This window comes from Malus sylvestris, chromosome 11 (assembly GCF_916048215.2).
Source record: "Malus sylvestris chromosome 11, drMalSylv7.2, whole genome shotgun sequence".
Classification (NCBI taxonomy): Eukaryota; Viridiplantae; Streptophyta; class Magnoliopsida; order Rosales; family Rosaceae; genus Malus; species Malus sylvestris.
Window position 1 is genome coordinate 25,851,802 of NC_062270.1, and position 15,751 is coordinate 25,867,552.

At 38.1% G+C, this 15,751-nt stretch overlaps 3 protein-coding genes and 1 long non-coding RNA gene across 4 annotated transcripts; 2 read left to right on the forward strand and 2 right to left on the reverse strand.

The window, feature by feature from the left end:
- Positions 1-326: 326 nt before the first annotated feature.
- LOC126589704 (40S ribosomal protein S2-4-like) lies at positions 327-2,251 on the forward strand. The gene is made up of 2 exons (XM_050255083.1): positions 327-1,089; positions 1,877-2,251. The coding sequence occupies exons 1-2, from the start codon at positions 421-423 to the stop codon at positions 2,033-2,035; spliced, it is 828 nt and encodes a 275-aa protein (XP_050111040.1). The 5' UTR covers positions 327-420; the 3' UTR covers positions 2,036-2,251.
- A 1,433-nt stretch (positions 2,252-3,684) lies between these two features.
- LOC126589705 (uncharacterized) lies at positions 3,685-5,557 on the reverse strand. Its single transcript, XR_007611901.1, has 2 exons — positions 3,972-5,557; positions 3,685-3,890 (listed from the first exon to the last, which is right to left on the reverse strand). It is a non-coding gene; the product is annotated as an uncharacterized LOC126589705 (long non-coding RNA).
- Positions 5,558-9,522: 3,965 nt separating this feature from the next.
- Positions 9,523-10,136, forward strand: LOC126589388 (photosystem II 5 kDa protein, chloroplastic-like). The gene has a single exon (XM_050254666.1). The coding sequence runs from the start codon at positions 9,652-9,654 to the stop codon at positions 9,970-9,972; it is 321 nt and encodes a 106-aa protein (XP_050110623.1). The 5' UTR covers positions 9,523-9,651; the 3' UTR covers positions 9,973-10,136.
- A 982-nt stretch (positions 10,137-11,118) lies between these two features.
- Positions 11,119-14,929, reverse strand: LOC126589386 (sulfite reductase [ferredoxin], chloroplastic-like). Its single transcript, XM_050254665.1, has 8 exons — positions 14,642-14,929; positions 13,310-14,092; positions 12,933-13,229; positions 12,631-12,828; positions 12,216-12,350; positions 11,984-12,100; positions 11,719-11,877; positions 11,119-11,597 (listed from the first exon to the last, which is right to left on the reverse strand). The coding sequence occupies exons 1-8, from the start codon at positions 14,813-14,815 to the stop codon at positions 11,391-11,393; spliced, it is 2,070 nt and encodes a 689-aa protein (XP_050110622.1). The 5' UTR covers positions 14,816-14,929; the 3' UTR covers positions 11,119-11,390.
- Between the last annotated feature and the right edge of the window lie 822 nt (positions 14,930-15,751).

Below are 15,751 nucleotides of genomic sequence, written 5' to 3' on the forward strand. Positions count from 1 at the left end.
CTCACTCAAATTCCATAACCCGATTGCGTTATGTTATCGGGAATGGATCCATTGTTCCATTTCTGGTTGAAACAATGGCCCACGGCCCATAACTAAACAAAAACCCAACTGGCCCAAGGGCCATTCTTTTTAGACAAAAAAAAAAAAAAAAGTGACCCTTAAGCTAGTTGGGTTTTTGTTTAGTAATGGGCAGTGGGCCATTGTTTCAACCAGAAATGGAAAAACGGATCCATTCCGATAACATAGCCCAAGGGCCGCTCTAGCAGACCAAGAATTCTGTCTACAAACCCGCAAAACCCTAACCCTAGCATCTATTTAAACAAAGATACAATTTCTCCGCAACTCCAGACCCTCACTCCAGCCGTCTGCTTACTCTCCTCTCCCCTCCCCCTCAATTCTCACAACCCAAAACCCTCAATCATGGCAGAAAGACCAGCTGAGAGAGGCCGTGGCGGATTCGGTCGCGGGTTCGGTGACCGCGGTGGACGCGGTGACCGTGGTGGACGCGGACGCGGACGCCGACCAGGGCGCCGCGAAGAGGAAGAGAAGTGGGTCCCAGTGACCAAACTCGGCCGCCTCGTGAAGGAAGGCAAGATCCGCAGCCTGGAGCAGATCTACCTCCACTCCCTTCCCATCAAGGAGCACCAGATCATCGACACTCTCGTCACCCCTGGAAGTCTCAAGGATGAGGTCATGAAGATTATGCCGGTCCAGAAGCAGACCCGGGCCGGTCAGCGAACCCGGTTCAAGGCCTTTGTGGTGGTGGGAGACACCAACGGGCACGTAGGGCTCGGCGTGAAGTGCAGCAAGGAGGTGGCCACTGCGATTCGCGGCGCCATTATATTGGCTAAGCTGTCTGTGATTCCGGTGAGGAGAGGTTACTGGGGCAACAAGATTGGGAAGCCCCATACGGTGCCGTGTAAGGTGACCGGGAAGTGTGGGTCGGTCACGGTCAGAATGGTGCCCGCCCCCCGTGGTTCTGGGATTGTGGCTGCCCGTGTGCCCAAGAAGGTGTTGCAGTTTGCTGGTATTGATGATGTCTTCACTTCATCCCGTGGCTCCACCAAGACCCTTGGCAATTTCGTCAAGGTATATTTCTTTTGAAACTTTGGATTATTTATTTGATACAAACTGTGTTCAATTATTTATTTGATATTGTTTATCATAGCGCTAATTGGAAATGTTGGACACTGTTTTTTTTTCAAATGGTTGACAAAGAGCTCTTGATCTGAGAATTAGGTTTGTTGAGGGGTGTCGGCTGTTTATACCCGTAAAGTTGTACTTGTGAAGATTTGCAATCTCGGCCCGTTGCAACTATTTGTATTGTTTAAAATGTGGATTGCTTTGTTTTTAAAACTTGAAAATCTTTGGTGAAACACTTCCCGCAATACATTTAGCGAAGTGATTTATTGATGGTTTGAATGTGTTTTGGAGGATATCTTTTATTCGATTGCATACATTATGTATGAATGAGATAACATGAAATTCAATGCCCGGCTACCAAGCTTTTGCATGTTTAATCTGTGTTTTGAATGAACTATTGATTGGACTAGTCAATACCATGTTGTGAGTCATTAATATAGAGGATGTTACTTGCTTGTACGTGATGACCTCGTGATGCCGAATTAATGTTTTCAAATGGTGCAGAGATCAATGATTTAGTATTAGAATAATTAAACCCCTTGAACTTGAAAACCGAGTGTCATCATGAGTAATGGTACATAGCTGATTCCTTTGTACTCTGCTAATTCGTAATTTGCTGTTTCCTTCGGTACAAACCCAATTTTTTTGATGTGTTGACAAGGCTGGTTGAAGTGATTGTTTAATTTCATATTATGTGCATGATATCTAATCAGTGTTCTTTCAATTATCGCAGGCCACTTTTGATTGCCTCCTGAAGACTTATGGTTTCTTGACACCTGAGTTCTGGAAAGAGACACGCTTCACCAAATCTCCATTCCAGGAGTTCACGGACCTTCTGGGAAAGCCAACTAAGCCCCTTCTTATTGAAGATGCCGAGAAAGTAGAAGCCTAGTTCGAGCGATCCTAGCGTTACTTTAAGATGAAATCTTGGTTTCGAGGTTTCTAGGTTTGAAGACATTATATGTTGTCTTTTTTGTCTTAAGAACTATTATCGTTTATAATTTGTCTTTCTTTTGCATTAATTTTGATCTATGTCGGGATTCAATCTTGTTACCTTGCTGAAACCTTGCTGAAATTTTTGGATTTATGTGTTGATTTGCCTAGTAAACCTTGTGCTGTTGTTTACGATGAGTAATTGTTTCCTTATGCGGCGACTCCGTCCAACAAGTAGCTGCTGAAGTAATTGTCAACAGGTTGAAGGGAGTTTTACCATCGATTGTTTCCTAGCAACAGGGTGCCTTTGTCCCCCGTGGGAATTGGCTGCTGCTACTTCAAGCCGCTACTTGCACCACCACCGTGGTGGGAAACGGGGCTACTTTGATCTCAAACTCGACGTGAGCAAAGCGTATGATGAGGTTTTCTGAGATTAATGATGGAGAAAGCTTGGTTTCGCTCGGAGTTGGATTGATTTCATCATGATGTTACGAGTCTGTACTCCTTACTAGTGGCGTCTCCAGACGTTAGTCAACACCCTCTCGTTCCGTGGCCTCCCGCAAGGTTTAAGCTCCCGTCCCGTGGCCTCTGACAAGGTATAAACTAGTACGGCGATCAAACTTGTAATCCCCCTTCCCCATACTTGTTCTTGCTATGTTCTGGGGGCCTTACAAGCTTGATGGCCAAGAGTGAAAGACAAGGTCGCCTACACGGCCTTATCTCTACTAATTAATAAAAAAAATTTTGTCAACTAAAAGATAAATTAGTCTTGTATCACACAAAAAAATGATGGGCAATAATGTTATTTCACATAATCAAATTTTATTGTTTTTTATTGAAATCTCACTTATGTTAAAATAGCTTTAATATATATATATATAATAATAATAATAAATAAACCGAAAACAAAAACTTTTCCACTTCCCCTCGTTCTCTCTCTCCTCATTTTCTAAAAAATATGTTGATTGAGATTGGATGTTAAGGAGAGAAGACTTGATATTAAATTTTGAATCCGAATATTCCTAAAAAATTAGAATGAAAATTGGAATGTATTTAGAGATTTTGAGAATTTATAATTTCTGATTTAAAAATTTTCAAAGTGTTGAACGTATAGCTGGATTTTTTTTTCAATTCTACGCAACTTTGAAGGATACAGAAAATGAATGGCTAAGATCGACAATAGAAAGTCAAAACAATTGTGGAAAATAAATCTAATGTTTAAGACACATATTATCAAATGATATGTAACATTAGAGTCACACTCCTTTTTTGATAATAAATATTTTGATTTTTCAAAGTTAATTTTTTTTTTCAAAGTTATTTGCTAATATTATGTTTTTGTAATCAATTTATGTTTGTATTGTTAGTTTTGGATCTATTTTGTTCATCGTTTTTATGGTAACATCATATACTTATAATATATATGCATATACAAAATATTAAGAAAGAACAACAAATTGCAAAAAGTTTTAAAATATTCAAAAACTATATATATATATGTGTGTGTGTGTGTGTGTGTGTGTGTAAAATAAGTGCATATGATAAGTAAAGTATTATATATTGTATAATAAGTGCATATTATACTTAAAAGACACGTAATTCTAAATATAAATTGCAAAATAAAATGACATATAGATTATAAATACTAGAACATATTGAAAACATGGGAAACAAGCATATAATGAGTGTTCATCTAAGTATTTAACAAGTCACTTACATTTTATTGAAAAAATAGAATGCAAAATGAAACTTATCGATTTTCTGTCTAAATGAGAGTTGCAACCTAGGTGGGTTTAGGCAGGCTCTGTGAACGCCTAACAAAGATAAAGTAAAGGATAAGTATAGGCGATAATAAAAAATGATAAAATAAGCATAAAGTAGAGAAGCAAACTCACATTATTTTATTAATCTTTAACTTCAATGTTACAAGATAGCACCAAAGTTGGAAAGAGAGACAACACTCAGACACTTAATCATATAGTTTACAAAGTGAAAGTATTTTCGGCGTACAAACAACTAAGCTTGAAGGCTCTATAAATAGAAAAATTAAAGGCAAACTTAAATGCTAGGTGTAGTACATCCAGCGGAGCATAAAAAAGCAGCCCACAATAATGAGCGGCATCTTCACTTTTTGCAATGACACTGACTTGGCTTCACATGGAGCATCAGAAAGATTCTTGAAAAGGCACACGCTAACAACAGCTACAGGAACCAAAGGACAATTATTTACAAAAGGAATAAAGACTGGCGTCTAGATTTTAGACAGCAAGTATCTTATCTTTTCTTTATTCAGAGAAAAGCATTTCATGCTTTATTTCTTTGGACGGATAGGAAGACAAATGCCATAGCAGTCCTCCTCATTATCATCTCCATAGTCTTCATCCATACGATGTTAAGATGATGCGTCTTCAAATTTCATCTCTTCGTCATCTAGGCCGTTTAGCTCAAGAATTTTGAGAACCTTTTCTCTTAGATCTTTCTTCGAACAAGATAGGTTGGACTTGTTTAAATACTTAAGTTTTTCAGTCTTTGATGATGATGATGATTCAGGGGTGGAATACGAAGGTTCAATAGCGCACTGCCTATCAGGCAAGATTCTTCTGGCCTTGAAAACATCTGGCTTAAGATGGTCCAAGTGAAACTTGTCCCACCAACGGATAAAGAGCCGTCTTTCAAGCTGGGGAATGAAATCTCAAGCACCATCATCGACCACAGAACCATAGTCCAATTTCAGGATCCATGGGAGTTCATAAAACATCATGAACTAGAGAAACAATTTCCTTTTATCATGATAATCAACATTTTCTATACTAAAATTATCTAGAAAAGAATCAACAATTATTTGGGGCAAATAATCCAAATTTGGACCCCCAAACAATGAACCATGTTCTAAACCAGTTATGAAACTCTATCAGAGATCTAAAATGAAATTGGATGAACCAAGTGTGGGAATAGTGGATGTTTTGAAAACAAAACACTACATCCCAAGCTTTCTGGTAATCCCAGAAATTGTATCCCCTTAGACTCATATCAGGGCTGGAGTGTAGACGTAGATGATAGGGGCTATTTCCCTTTTCTTCTAGAGATATAACTTTCAGAATCGTGATTTTTAAAATGCAATCATGTTGTTCATCTCACTTCTGTATATGTGAATAACATCGACTGATTCGGTCTCTATCAAAAGTCTTTCGTACCAATATCTTGGCTTGAGAAATAAACGGATATGATCTCGGTGGTATTTTTCACCAACTTGTCTTGGAGATAACAGTACATCGAAATGCTCTATGTTCATTAGAGGAATCGCCATGGTGCATCTAAAAGGATTGTCAGCTACAACCTTCTCCTTACCTTTGTTATGAAGGAGAGCATATGAGATTGGGTTTGGATTTTGGGAGGACGAAGGAGAACCTCTCTGGATCAAGGTAAAGCCCTTTCTAGCGATGGCTAGATCTTGCTCCTTCTTCCATTGAGGTGCCTTGCAAAAAATTCACGAGTTAAGAAATCAGGCAATGAATTAAATTACAAAAGGGGTTTCAAAACAAATCTCATCTTGAATGACCGCCGCATCTGACACTAGTTGCACTTCGCAGACCCTGAGAAGTTTTTAAAAAGTACTTTGTGGGTACTACCTTTTCATTTATACAATTTAGATCTGCTCCCAAATCAATGAGTGTTTCGATCGAAAACATAAAACTTTTGTAAATAACAAAGGTAATTGTAGAGTACCACTTTTGAGAAATTACCTTGTCGATGCTACTAACATACTTCAGGCTTGAGATACTGTTATTTGGATCAGCAAGTTGCAATACTGGTTCATCCTCTAGTGGCTTATCTTTATTTCTTTTTGTAATGTCGTCCATCAGATGTTGAAACTTGCTTTCAGTTTTAGTCACGTTGCTTCTACTCCGAACCTCTTATTCAGGCGAGAACTGGTAAAGTTTAAGGACTTGAACTCTATGTTTTAATCCCTTAATTTCTTCTTTTGTAATATTAATTTCATGATGATGTGGGTTCTTTCTTAGTTATTTTCTCAGCTATTCAATCAACGATTGTTTTGAAGCTATAGGCTTTGATTGGCTATCTCCCACTTGGCTCAGGCATTTCCTTTTCTTTTGCCAGATCCAAATATTTTTCTAAAACTTCTTTTTTCTCTAAAGGGTCTTCTAGCCTATTTATCAAGTCTATAATCAGACTTTATTCTTTGGTGATCACACAAAGATTTAATTTGCAAGCACATTCATTTTCTGACTTCGTGTTGCTTTCATCTGTTGATGATGTAAACAACTCTTCATCTTCAAGAACTGCAACTCTATTCTCGCTTTCTTCAGATTCAGACAAATTTATAGGTTGAGATTATTTATTTTTTCTTTCATTTGGCACTGAGATCTCATATGTCCAACTTTTCCACACTTGTAGTAAACAAGAGGTTTTTTATCTGATCATTCTCTCCCCCTTTTTTGTTTGCAAGAGTGGAATTTTCGCTTGTGAAATGTCCTATAAGGTTTTGATTTATGGGGATTTTCTTCCTAGTATTTTCTGGGATTTTTTTTGTTTTTTCAAAAGGGTTTCTTGGAACAAGATTGACCTTTAGGTCCAAAGACGAATTGTTCACAGAAATCTCCCATTTCCCTTGTTCCTAAAGCTCTTTGCTTATCAAGTTGCCTTTTCAACTTGATATCATTACAAAATGCTAGTCCCTCAACACATATTTCCGAGGTTAGTTCTTTATAGGTATACTGATCATAAGGTATAACTCCTCCAAATTTTTCTCTTATCTGACTGCGCACCTTTTCAGCAAACAGAGGAGGTAATCCAGAAAGAAACTTTTTTTTTTTTTCCAGAAATCAGCATTACAGTCGGATCTAAGAAAGACCTTGGCATAGAAAACATCTTTATACCACCTAAAATGAGACAAAGTTGGGCATTTTAAGTTCATTAGGAGTTCTCTACACCTGTCTTGTAGCAGCTTAGTAGAACCAACGAAATGTAGAGTAATGGTATATAATTAGGTATTCATCGCATCTTCTTAGGCTACTATCTGTCCATTAATTTCTCCTACTTTTGTGGTAGTAAGGATTTATCTCTTCGCTTCTTTTCTTAGGTGGAAATCCCACCATCCATGCAGTTGACTTATAAATCCTGTTATTATTGCCTATGCAATGGCACTATCAGAAATTTCTTGTAGTTTACTAACGGACAAGAACATCATCATGTGTATCATAGTATTGACGACTTGGTAACTTGTTTGTCCGTCAATGTTCCATTCAACAATTGATCTCCCATCATATTGACCCTTTTCACCCATATGGTTATCTTCAAATTGGAAATCTATAGGGGTTGGCCTAGGATAATAGTTCTTCAAGATAGGTTGTAACCTTATGTCCTTGTCTTATCCTATTTACTTGTGGGTTTAAGGTTGACTTGTGAAATTGCTCTTGTAAATTAGCAATTTGGGTTTTAGTAATAACTGAGACACTTGGTTCTAATAATTTTATTGAGCTTAACCTTTTAGCCTAATCATCGATAAAATTATCATCATTTCCTAGCTTGTAATCTTTAAATTCGGGAGTTGGTTTAAACATTAGTTAATCAATCTTCTTCTTTCCTTCAAAATAATTTGACGATGTTCTTGGTTTTCTAGGGTTCCAAATTCTAGACTTTAGAGAATCATTTGTCTTTAATGAATTCTCTATTATAGAGGCTTGTCGTCCTAAAGATTGAAGAAACAGGTTAGTATAATTAAGTTGCTGTATCACAGCAACAACTCCATATTTTTTAGAGGCTTCTTGCTCTCCATCAGGAACTTCCCTATAAGGAGAGGCAATTCTTCATTTAGAATTGATCTAGATAGATTTTTCTGGTGGATGTATTGCCTTTTCTTCTTTTCCTTCTTTTGTTGTATAAGTCTTAAATGGATTTTCTAAAGTACTTATACATTGAATGTATTTAGGAAAGTTGTACTTCTTGGCATACTATTCATACTAAGGGAAAAATCTTGTATTAATCCATTTTTCTATCATGAAAGTATAGTGAAGTTTCTTCAAGGAAGCTCTTCTTCCTAGGGTGTAGGCTTTTTATAGCCATTCATTTTTAGAATATTCTCTTCACTGAGATAATCTTTCTCAATAAAGTCCCTATCTGGTTCAAATTTTGTTATTACACAGATGTTAGATTCAACATCGTCCCATGTAAATTCTGGTTGCAAGGATAGATTGTAAGGATAGATTCCTAGAGTTCTTAGAAAGAGTTGTGGCTCCAATATTTTCGATCTTATAGAAAAGGTAATGCACTTGTTCCTGAGTTTTTCTAAGGCCTTCTAGGATAGTCCTTTCATGGTTTTGCTCATAAGAGCTTGTTTAGGTGTTGACTTCCTAAAGGAATTTGTTTTGCAAAGGTTTTGCCTAAGAGAATCAACACTTCTTCGAGGACCTAAACTTAGCCTAGTTAGTCTGTCATTGTTAAAATGTATTTCTACATCTCCATCATCATATTGGTTAATACGGTTAGGTTATGGTTGAGATTTAACCTAATGCGAGTACTAGATATATATATGAATTCTAAACGTGCTATAATATCATAGTTTGCAATATTTACCATATATTTTCCACTCCAATGAAATCTATAACTGTTAGGCCTCTTTTCATGTGTCAGATAACAACCCGCAAAAGTTGGTTTGTTTGCTTTAGTACGCTCTACATAGGATAAGTAATACACCACAAAAGCTTGGGATAAAATAGTTGGCTCGTTGCTCACTATTGCTTGCATCCTCATCTCCATTCCAATGTACATATTAGTCTATACAATTGAAATAGCTAGTACAGTCCGATATACCAAACGAGGCCATAATGACATGTTTACTTTCAAGAACTTGGTAGTGAAATTATTTTGATTTTTTACTTTCATTTGTTAACATAGGTATTAGAAAAGAAAAATGACTTTCACACGTTATAACAAAATTATTATTATTTTCAGTTTTTGATTTATCTTATATCTACTAATACATATAAAATAAAAATAATGTGTGTGTTTCACATTAAAATCCGTAAATCAAACAAAACTAGGGGGACTAGTTGCTTTCCTACTTGTTTGCATCACATATCAAGTGTGGATTTAGTGGATTATCCTAAAATGATGATCAAGTAGACCAAAATTTTAAACCAAATTTGAAAATTAACTTATGTGTCATCAAAGATATAAGCAAGTTAATCAATATTTAAATAATAATTCAATTATCAATATCCACATTATTTGGCATACAAAATTTAATTTAAAAATTTGACATCTCTAATATTAGCGGTCCTAAAAATTGAGAATTCGACTGGGTCAACCTTTTTGTTTAGCCGCAAAGGAACCCACAACCAAGAGTTCCCAAAAAAGATAAAACCAAGACACGTGGCAACAACTCGTTGGCCATAATATTTATGTCGATAAGGAAGTGGATGATGTTCTTCCAAGAAGCACATACTCATGCCACTTTGGACTTTAAACTAGCTGCGAGATTCCACTTCACTCATACTGCAAGTCAGATAGAACGAGAGAGCGGCAAAAACTCCAAAGATAACAACATCTGCAGAGATGGCATCCATGACCATGACAGCCGCCTCATTCCTGACAGCAGGCTCAGCCTCAACCATCGCCAAACCTTCAACTTCCAGCCGCCGGAGCCTCGTCGTAGCCAAGGCCGCCGCCAGAGCCCCAGAGGGAGAAACAAAGAAAGAAGAGAGCAGCAGCAGCAGCGGGAGGAGGGACTTGATTTTTGCGGCTGCGGCTGTGGCGGCGTGCTCTCTTGCCAAGGCTGCTTTGGCGGATGAGCCTAAGAGGGGGAGCAAAGAGGCAAAGGAGAAGTATGCTCCTGTTTGTGTCACCATGCCAACTGCTCGTATCTGTCGCAACTGAGTAAACCACTACGTACTTTCATTTGCTTTGATTCAGTCACTCGTGGTGGTTGTATTATAATCGTTCTACAACTTTGTATGATGCTCTTGTAATTTTCTTGGGACAGATCTGCCTTCTTCCCTCTTCTCATATTACATGTTTATGTCACATTTTATTTTTCTAAATTTTCTATGTTGTTAACTGTGCGGAGAGAGCAAAGGGTCTGGTAGCTCAAGTGGTTTAAAACGCATTTGAACCAAGGGCTTTTGTATTAAAAAACAACATGCGGCACATAAAGATTCTGGAATCAAATTCACTACTTTAGGTATTGGAAAAGTGATGATTTCTATAGTCCAACTGTAGAACAAAGTTCTACTATGTCATCGATAATGTGTCAATAACATTGTAACTAGCAAAATGTACCAACATGTTATCAATATATAATATCAATAATAGCAAACGAAAAGAGAACCTGCATATAAGTACAAACCAGCAAACATATTACCTTTCTTGAACAGCATGCAATCCTCATGTGGCATGATTATGGCTCTAGCATTATGGCAGAGCTTCGTATTTTAGTTGGTAATTTTGTAGTCCAACTATGAAACAAACATTCGTTCTAGCAATATGTCATTGATATGATGTTTTAGCAGTGTAGTCAACAAAACATATTGGGATATATTATCAACAATATTGATGAAAGAATGGACATCTTACACCGAGGATGCTGCAAGGCCCTTGGTCGTGTGGTACTTGCTAGTTGCTACATACTAGTGAGCAGAGACTCCTTTCAGAAACCTATACCACCACCACTCCTCGCCAAAAGGACCGACGCGGCAACACCAGTCAAATTGCAAACCGCAGCAGCAATCTATGGAATCTAAACACCTAGTCCGGCTTGTCTGGATCGAACATATTGAGTTAAATTTTCTTGCCATGGGTTTATATGACTCTTTACGTGATAAGAGAGAGAGAGAGAGAGCAATGATATACAACCCCGCTAGGTACGTATTTTACAGGTCCAGGTATGTCCAAAAAAAAAAAAAAAAAAGTGTAAGTCAAGAACCAACTGCGATCCTCCGTTGTTGAACAGCTTCACATAATATACATTCTAACTTCTTTTTTTGTTTCGGATTGAGAGAATCAGTTGAAAACATGCGAACAATCTAAACAGCCGAAAACCGAGATTTTATTAAACCATAACAATAATTAAGGAACAGGACTTTAGCCCGAATACAGGAAACACAAATCCAAGCTAATTTTACAACTCAGGGTCCAAAAAAAATCACAAGACACAAAACTTCGATACAAAATAGTACCAAATCCAGCCCCCATTTCGAGTAGCAGCTTGGAGAGAGAATCAGGGACATTGTCCATCATTCGCCTTGGCAACTTTGCCCGGCAGCATAAAAGACTGCAACACAATTTTCGTGGCAAACTCATTGGCTTTTCCCATTGTGCTGGGAAGCAACAAAATTGCGAATAACTTCCATCGCTAACTGGTGAGCATTCTTATTCTGCAGCTTTGCAAGTTCATCCACAGCTTCATACGTTTCCTTATCAGCAAAAAGTTTCAAGTTGTAACGTGTTGGTGATGCCTCTGGACCTTCCCATTTGTCAACCAACTCTTGAAGTTTCTCAAATCCCTGATAACAATATACCAATTAGAATGACCAACATATTTTCTTAACACGGTATTTGAGATTAAACCACCTTCTTAATCCTTCGAAGGCCTACATATAATTTATAATCTAATTTATAACTTACCAAGCGGTTTGTGAAGTTGCCAAATGACTCTTTAGATTGTCGTTTACGTTTCCAGTAATAGAACAAAGGTTCGAAAACCTTTTCAAGGTCTTGAACCTTGACCTTGTTCATGAAGGATTTTGCGAGTGAGGTTTGATTGGATGTTCCTCCAAGCCAGATCTATTTGAACACAAACAGAGAAATGAATAAACGCTCAGTTGCTTTCTTGATAATCTGGATTTGAGCACGATCAATATTGCAACGGATGTGCCAGAATTTGAATTACCTGATAGCTATTTGGACCATCACCAACTAGTCCAAGTTCAGCCATGTATGGCCTAGCACACCCATTAGGGCATCCAGTAATCCTTATAACTACTGATTCATTGTACTTCAGACCAACCTGAAATTCAAAAGAAAAATTTATCACATGCAATCTAATTCGTTATCAATAAATGATCTTGATTTTCCACCTTTTGTTGGTGCTTTGTGAAATGTGCTTGTTATTATGGTAATACCTTCTCAAATACTGCTCGAACCCGCTTAAGAATGTCAGGTATACCTCGTTCAGCTTCAGTTATTGCCAGTGGGCATAGTGGGAAGGCTGGGCATGCCATGGCAGTTAGGTTGAGGGGGTCTACAAACCTAGGATGCTGCCACAATTGTAACTGGTTAGTATGAACCCAATTTATAAAAATTCATAATGTATGAAACTTTCATATAATAGACACAACATATTCCAAACATTTCCAGATAGACAACATAATAACAGGTGAATAAGACAATCCATCATACCGGGTTGATAAGGTTCAAGTTATTGTTGATTCATAGAATAGGCAGTGAATACCCGGTAGGAGTATGCAGCAGACAAGTTCATATTGATGTCCACTGAAGAGGGAGTAAAAATAATTTAAAAATAAAAAAATATCTTACCAGCAGACCGGCCTTTGCAAGAACTGTGGTGATGGGACGCTTCCATGCACTGCGAATATCACACAATATGATATTCTGGTTTGGTGTGAGCCTTATACTCAAATTATACTTTTCTATAACCTCTCTTAATGCCTGCTTCATAACTCCCCCAATCCGACCATTATCAACATGAAGCCCACAATAATAACTGCCATCACCCTATCAAACAAAGATAAATAGTGATGACATAGCGCTTTGCAATTTGAAACTTAAGACAGAATCAAAGACATTCAATTCTATATGTGAAGACCAACAGAACGAACCTGCTTGTGCCATCCCAAATGACTTTTGAATTCCCACTCCGGCAACTCACGGAAAGGCTCAAATTTCTTTCCGTAGTATTGTTCCACTACACTTCTGAACTTTTCAATCCCCCACGAGCTGATCAAATATTTCATCCTACTATACCTACGATCATCTCTTCTCCCATTTTCACGTTGTGTAACAACTATAGCCTTAATGGCATATAGGATATCCTCTTTGGGGACATAACCCAATGGCTCAGCCAGACGGGGAAAAGTGGATTCCATCCTGTGTGTCCTTCCCATACCACCACCAACCTGCAGAGAAAATAATCAGAAATCTTGCTTGTGGAGAAAATGAGCTCACATATAAATGTTAGTGCATAACTTCGTCTTACATATAGGTTAAACCCTTGAGGCTCCCCGCTATCATCAGAAACAACCACAACACCAATATCATTTGTGAGAATATCCACCGAGTTGTCTGTTGGCACTGTAACTGCAACTTTAAACTTCCTGGGCAAGAACTGAGTTCCATAAATGGGCTCAGGTGAATCAGGGAAGTTTGTTCCATGAGAATTATCATTGCGGGCCTTTGTTACTTCAGGAGATTCTGCAGTCAGGAACTTTTCTCCATCCACCCAAACATCGTAGTAAAATCCAGACTGTGGAGTCAGCAATGCTGCAATGTTCTCAGCAGTCTGCTGTGCGCAAAGGTAATCCTTTCTTTGTATTGGAGCAGGAGGAGCAAGAACGTTTCTGTTAAGATCACCACAGGCACCAAGAGTTGAACCCATGCTTCTAATGATGCTACTCATTACAGTCTTTAGATCCTTTTTCAGAACCCCATGGAGCTGAAATGTCTGCCTTGTGGTCAAACGAAGAGTACCAATTCCAAACTGATCAGCAAGATCATCCATGGTCAAGTATAATTGGTTTGACACTTTCCCACAAGGGTTCTTGGTACGAAGCATGAAGGAGTAGGACCTTCCACCACGTTCATCTCGGTTATATTGTTGATAGCTCCCGTGGAACTTAATGAGTTGCGTAGCAGCCTCATTAATGTTCGGGGCATCCGTCAAAATCTCTTCATTAAGAGGGTATCTTATGAAGTTGCTCTGTTCTTTGAATATTTCAACCTTACTCCGCTTCGTCTCAGTTGCAGTCTCGGCCTTTGGAGGCTGCAAAACACAGAACCTATGAAAACAAGCACATTTCCTACAAACAACTAACGATAAGCAATCTAACTAAAATTCGTTCCACATTTTCCGATCACCGAGGCCCCTCGGAGCCCTGATGTTTCTAACTCATTTATCCCAACCAATTGATGAAACTCAACAAAATTAGGCATTTTATGAAGATTTGATGCACTGCATCTCAATTATGATAAAAGAATTATTGTAAAAATTAAGCATAAAATAGCCAAAAAAAATGCTTCAACTTTTCTAGGTTAATTGAATAATTCACATTAATCCATGTTCGATAAACTCGGTAAAACATTTTGACAGTGGCGGCGGCGGCGGCTGCAGAAATTTACAAAATTAAATTCAAATAAAAACTAAAAGAGACAAAATAAGATCTCCAATCGGCCAAACAGTTGAACCAAAGCACATTTTGGCTCAATCTCTCTCTCAAAAAGCACATTAATTTATCATCTTTCTCGAATTTTCTGAGCAACCAAACAGATGTCTAACAAAATAGAGAGGAGGATCAGACGTTTGAAAACGCACCGTAGCGACGGCTCGAATGAGCGAAGAGGAAGAAACGGAAGAGAGAGGCACTTGTCGGCTTCTGGTGAGGCAAAGCGAGTTTGCTGAGCGCAGCCCGTGGTACCTCCCAATCTGCACCTTGGGCTCCCCCAGCACCGCTGTGTTCGTAGCTCCAAACGTCGTCGTCGTCGTCATACCAATCAAAACGACGGCGCTTCGAGAGGGTTTAAGAGTTAGAGAGGAGAGAGAGAGATATAAGCTGCTGAGTTGCGTAGTGGAATTGAGCGGTGTAGAGCGGGCGGAAAAGAGGGTTTTTTCTTCTTAATTTTTAATTCACGCGCCTACCACGGGAACGTTTCTGTTTTGGGGACTGTGACGCGGAGGATTGGTGCGCGTGGAGTTTATCTGACAGAAATGCGAAATCAGAGTTCGATACCTGGTTGATGTTACATCGAACCTGGACGGAATTGCGTGTTTTTATTTCGGTTTCGCATTTTTGCATGGTCAAATGCGTCTGCGGTTCTTGATAAATTGGTTGGACGCGTGTGGCAGCCCTACTACTTCTGAAGGGAAGAGATGCAGAGATCCAACTTGGCTTTGTTGTGACAATCACGGGGTAGCCTGGTAGTTATGAAAAAATTTCAGGCCCGTATCCACACGGTATGATTTGGATTTGATTTTTGGAGTTGGTAAATCTCACGATGGTAGTTAGGAGGAGTTGAGATGCCTTTGTATATTACGGTTTAGTGATATTTTTCTTCATTTGTCAGCGAGGGATCTTAGGTTTGATTCTTGTTAAAGACGAATTTGAATCATATTATTGCTGATCCATTATAAGGCCAAGTCCACCACCCCTTAGTGTGAATAATATCGTTTGTTTAAAAAAAATAAAAAATTAAAGTATTTTTTTTTTTCGTCAGCAATGCATGTCAGTCTTTGGGCACAATTAGATTTTTAAAATGCTACTAACAATTTTATGTTTTATGGTTAAATCTTGATTTTTATGTTTTAAACAAATATTTATGGTTAAATCTATTTGTCCATTTGAAGACATCCGATAAAATTGGAACCAGACAAATATTTAATGAAGCAAACTCAACTCCAAAAGAATATGTGTCAACTCTAATTAAT

Bases quoted from the DNA above. Each gene is read 5' to 3' on its own strand.
- LOC126589704 (XM_050255083.1), top strand. From the start codon at position 421: ATGGCAGAAAGACCAGCTGAGAGAGGCCGTGGCGGATTCGGTCGCGGG. The intron at 1,090-1,876 runs GTATATTTCTTT...CAATTATCGCAG, and splicing joins CCCTTGGCAATTTCGTCAAG to GCCACTTTTGATTGCCTCCT.
- LOC126589388 (XM_050254666.1), top strand. From the start codon at position 9,652: ATGGCATCCATGACCATGACAGCCGCCTCATTCCTGACAGCAGGCTCA.
- LOC126589386 (XM_050254665.1), bottom strand. From the start codon at position 14,815: ATGACGACGACGACGACGTTTGGAGCTACGAACACAGCGGTGCTGGGG. The intron at 12,101-12,215 runs GTATTACCATAA...TTTGAATTTCAG, and splicing joins TTCGAGCAGTATTTGAGAAG to GTTGGTCTGAAGTACAATGA. The intron at 11,598-11,718 runs GTAAGTTATAAA...TATTGTTATCAG, and splicing joins GCAACTTCACAAACCGCTTG to GGATTTGAGAAACTTCAAGA.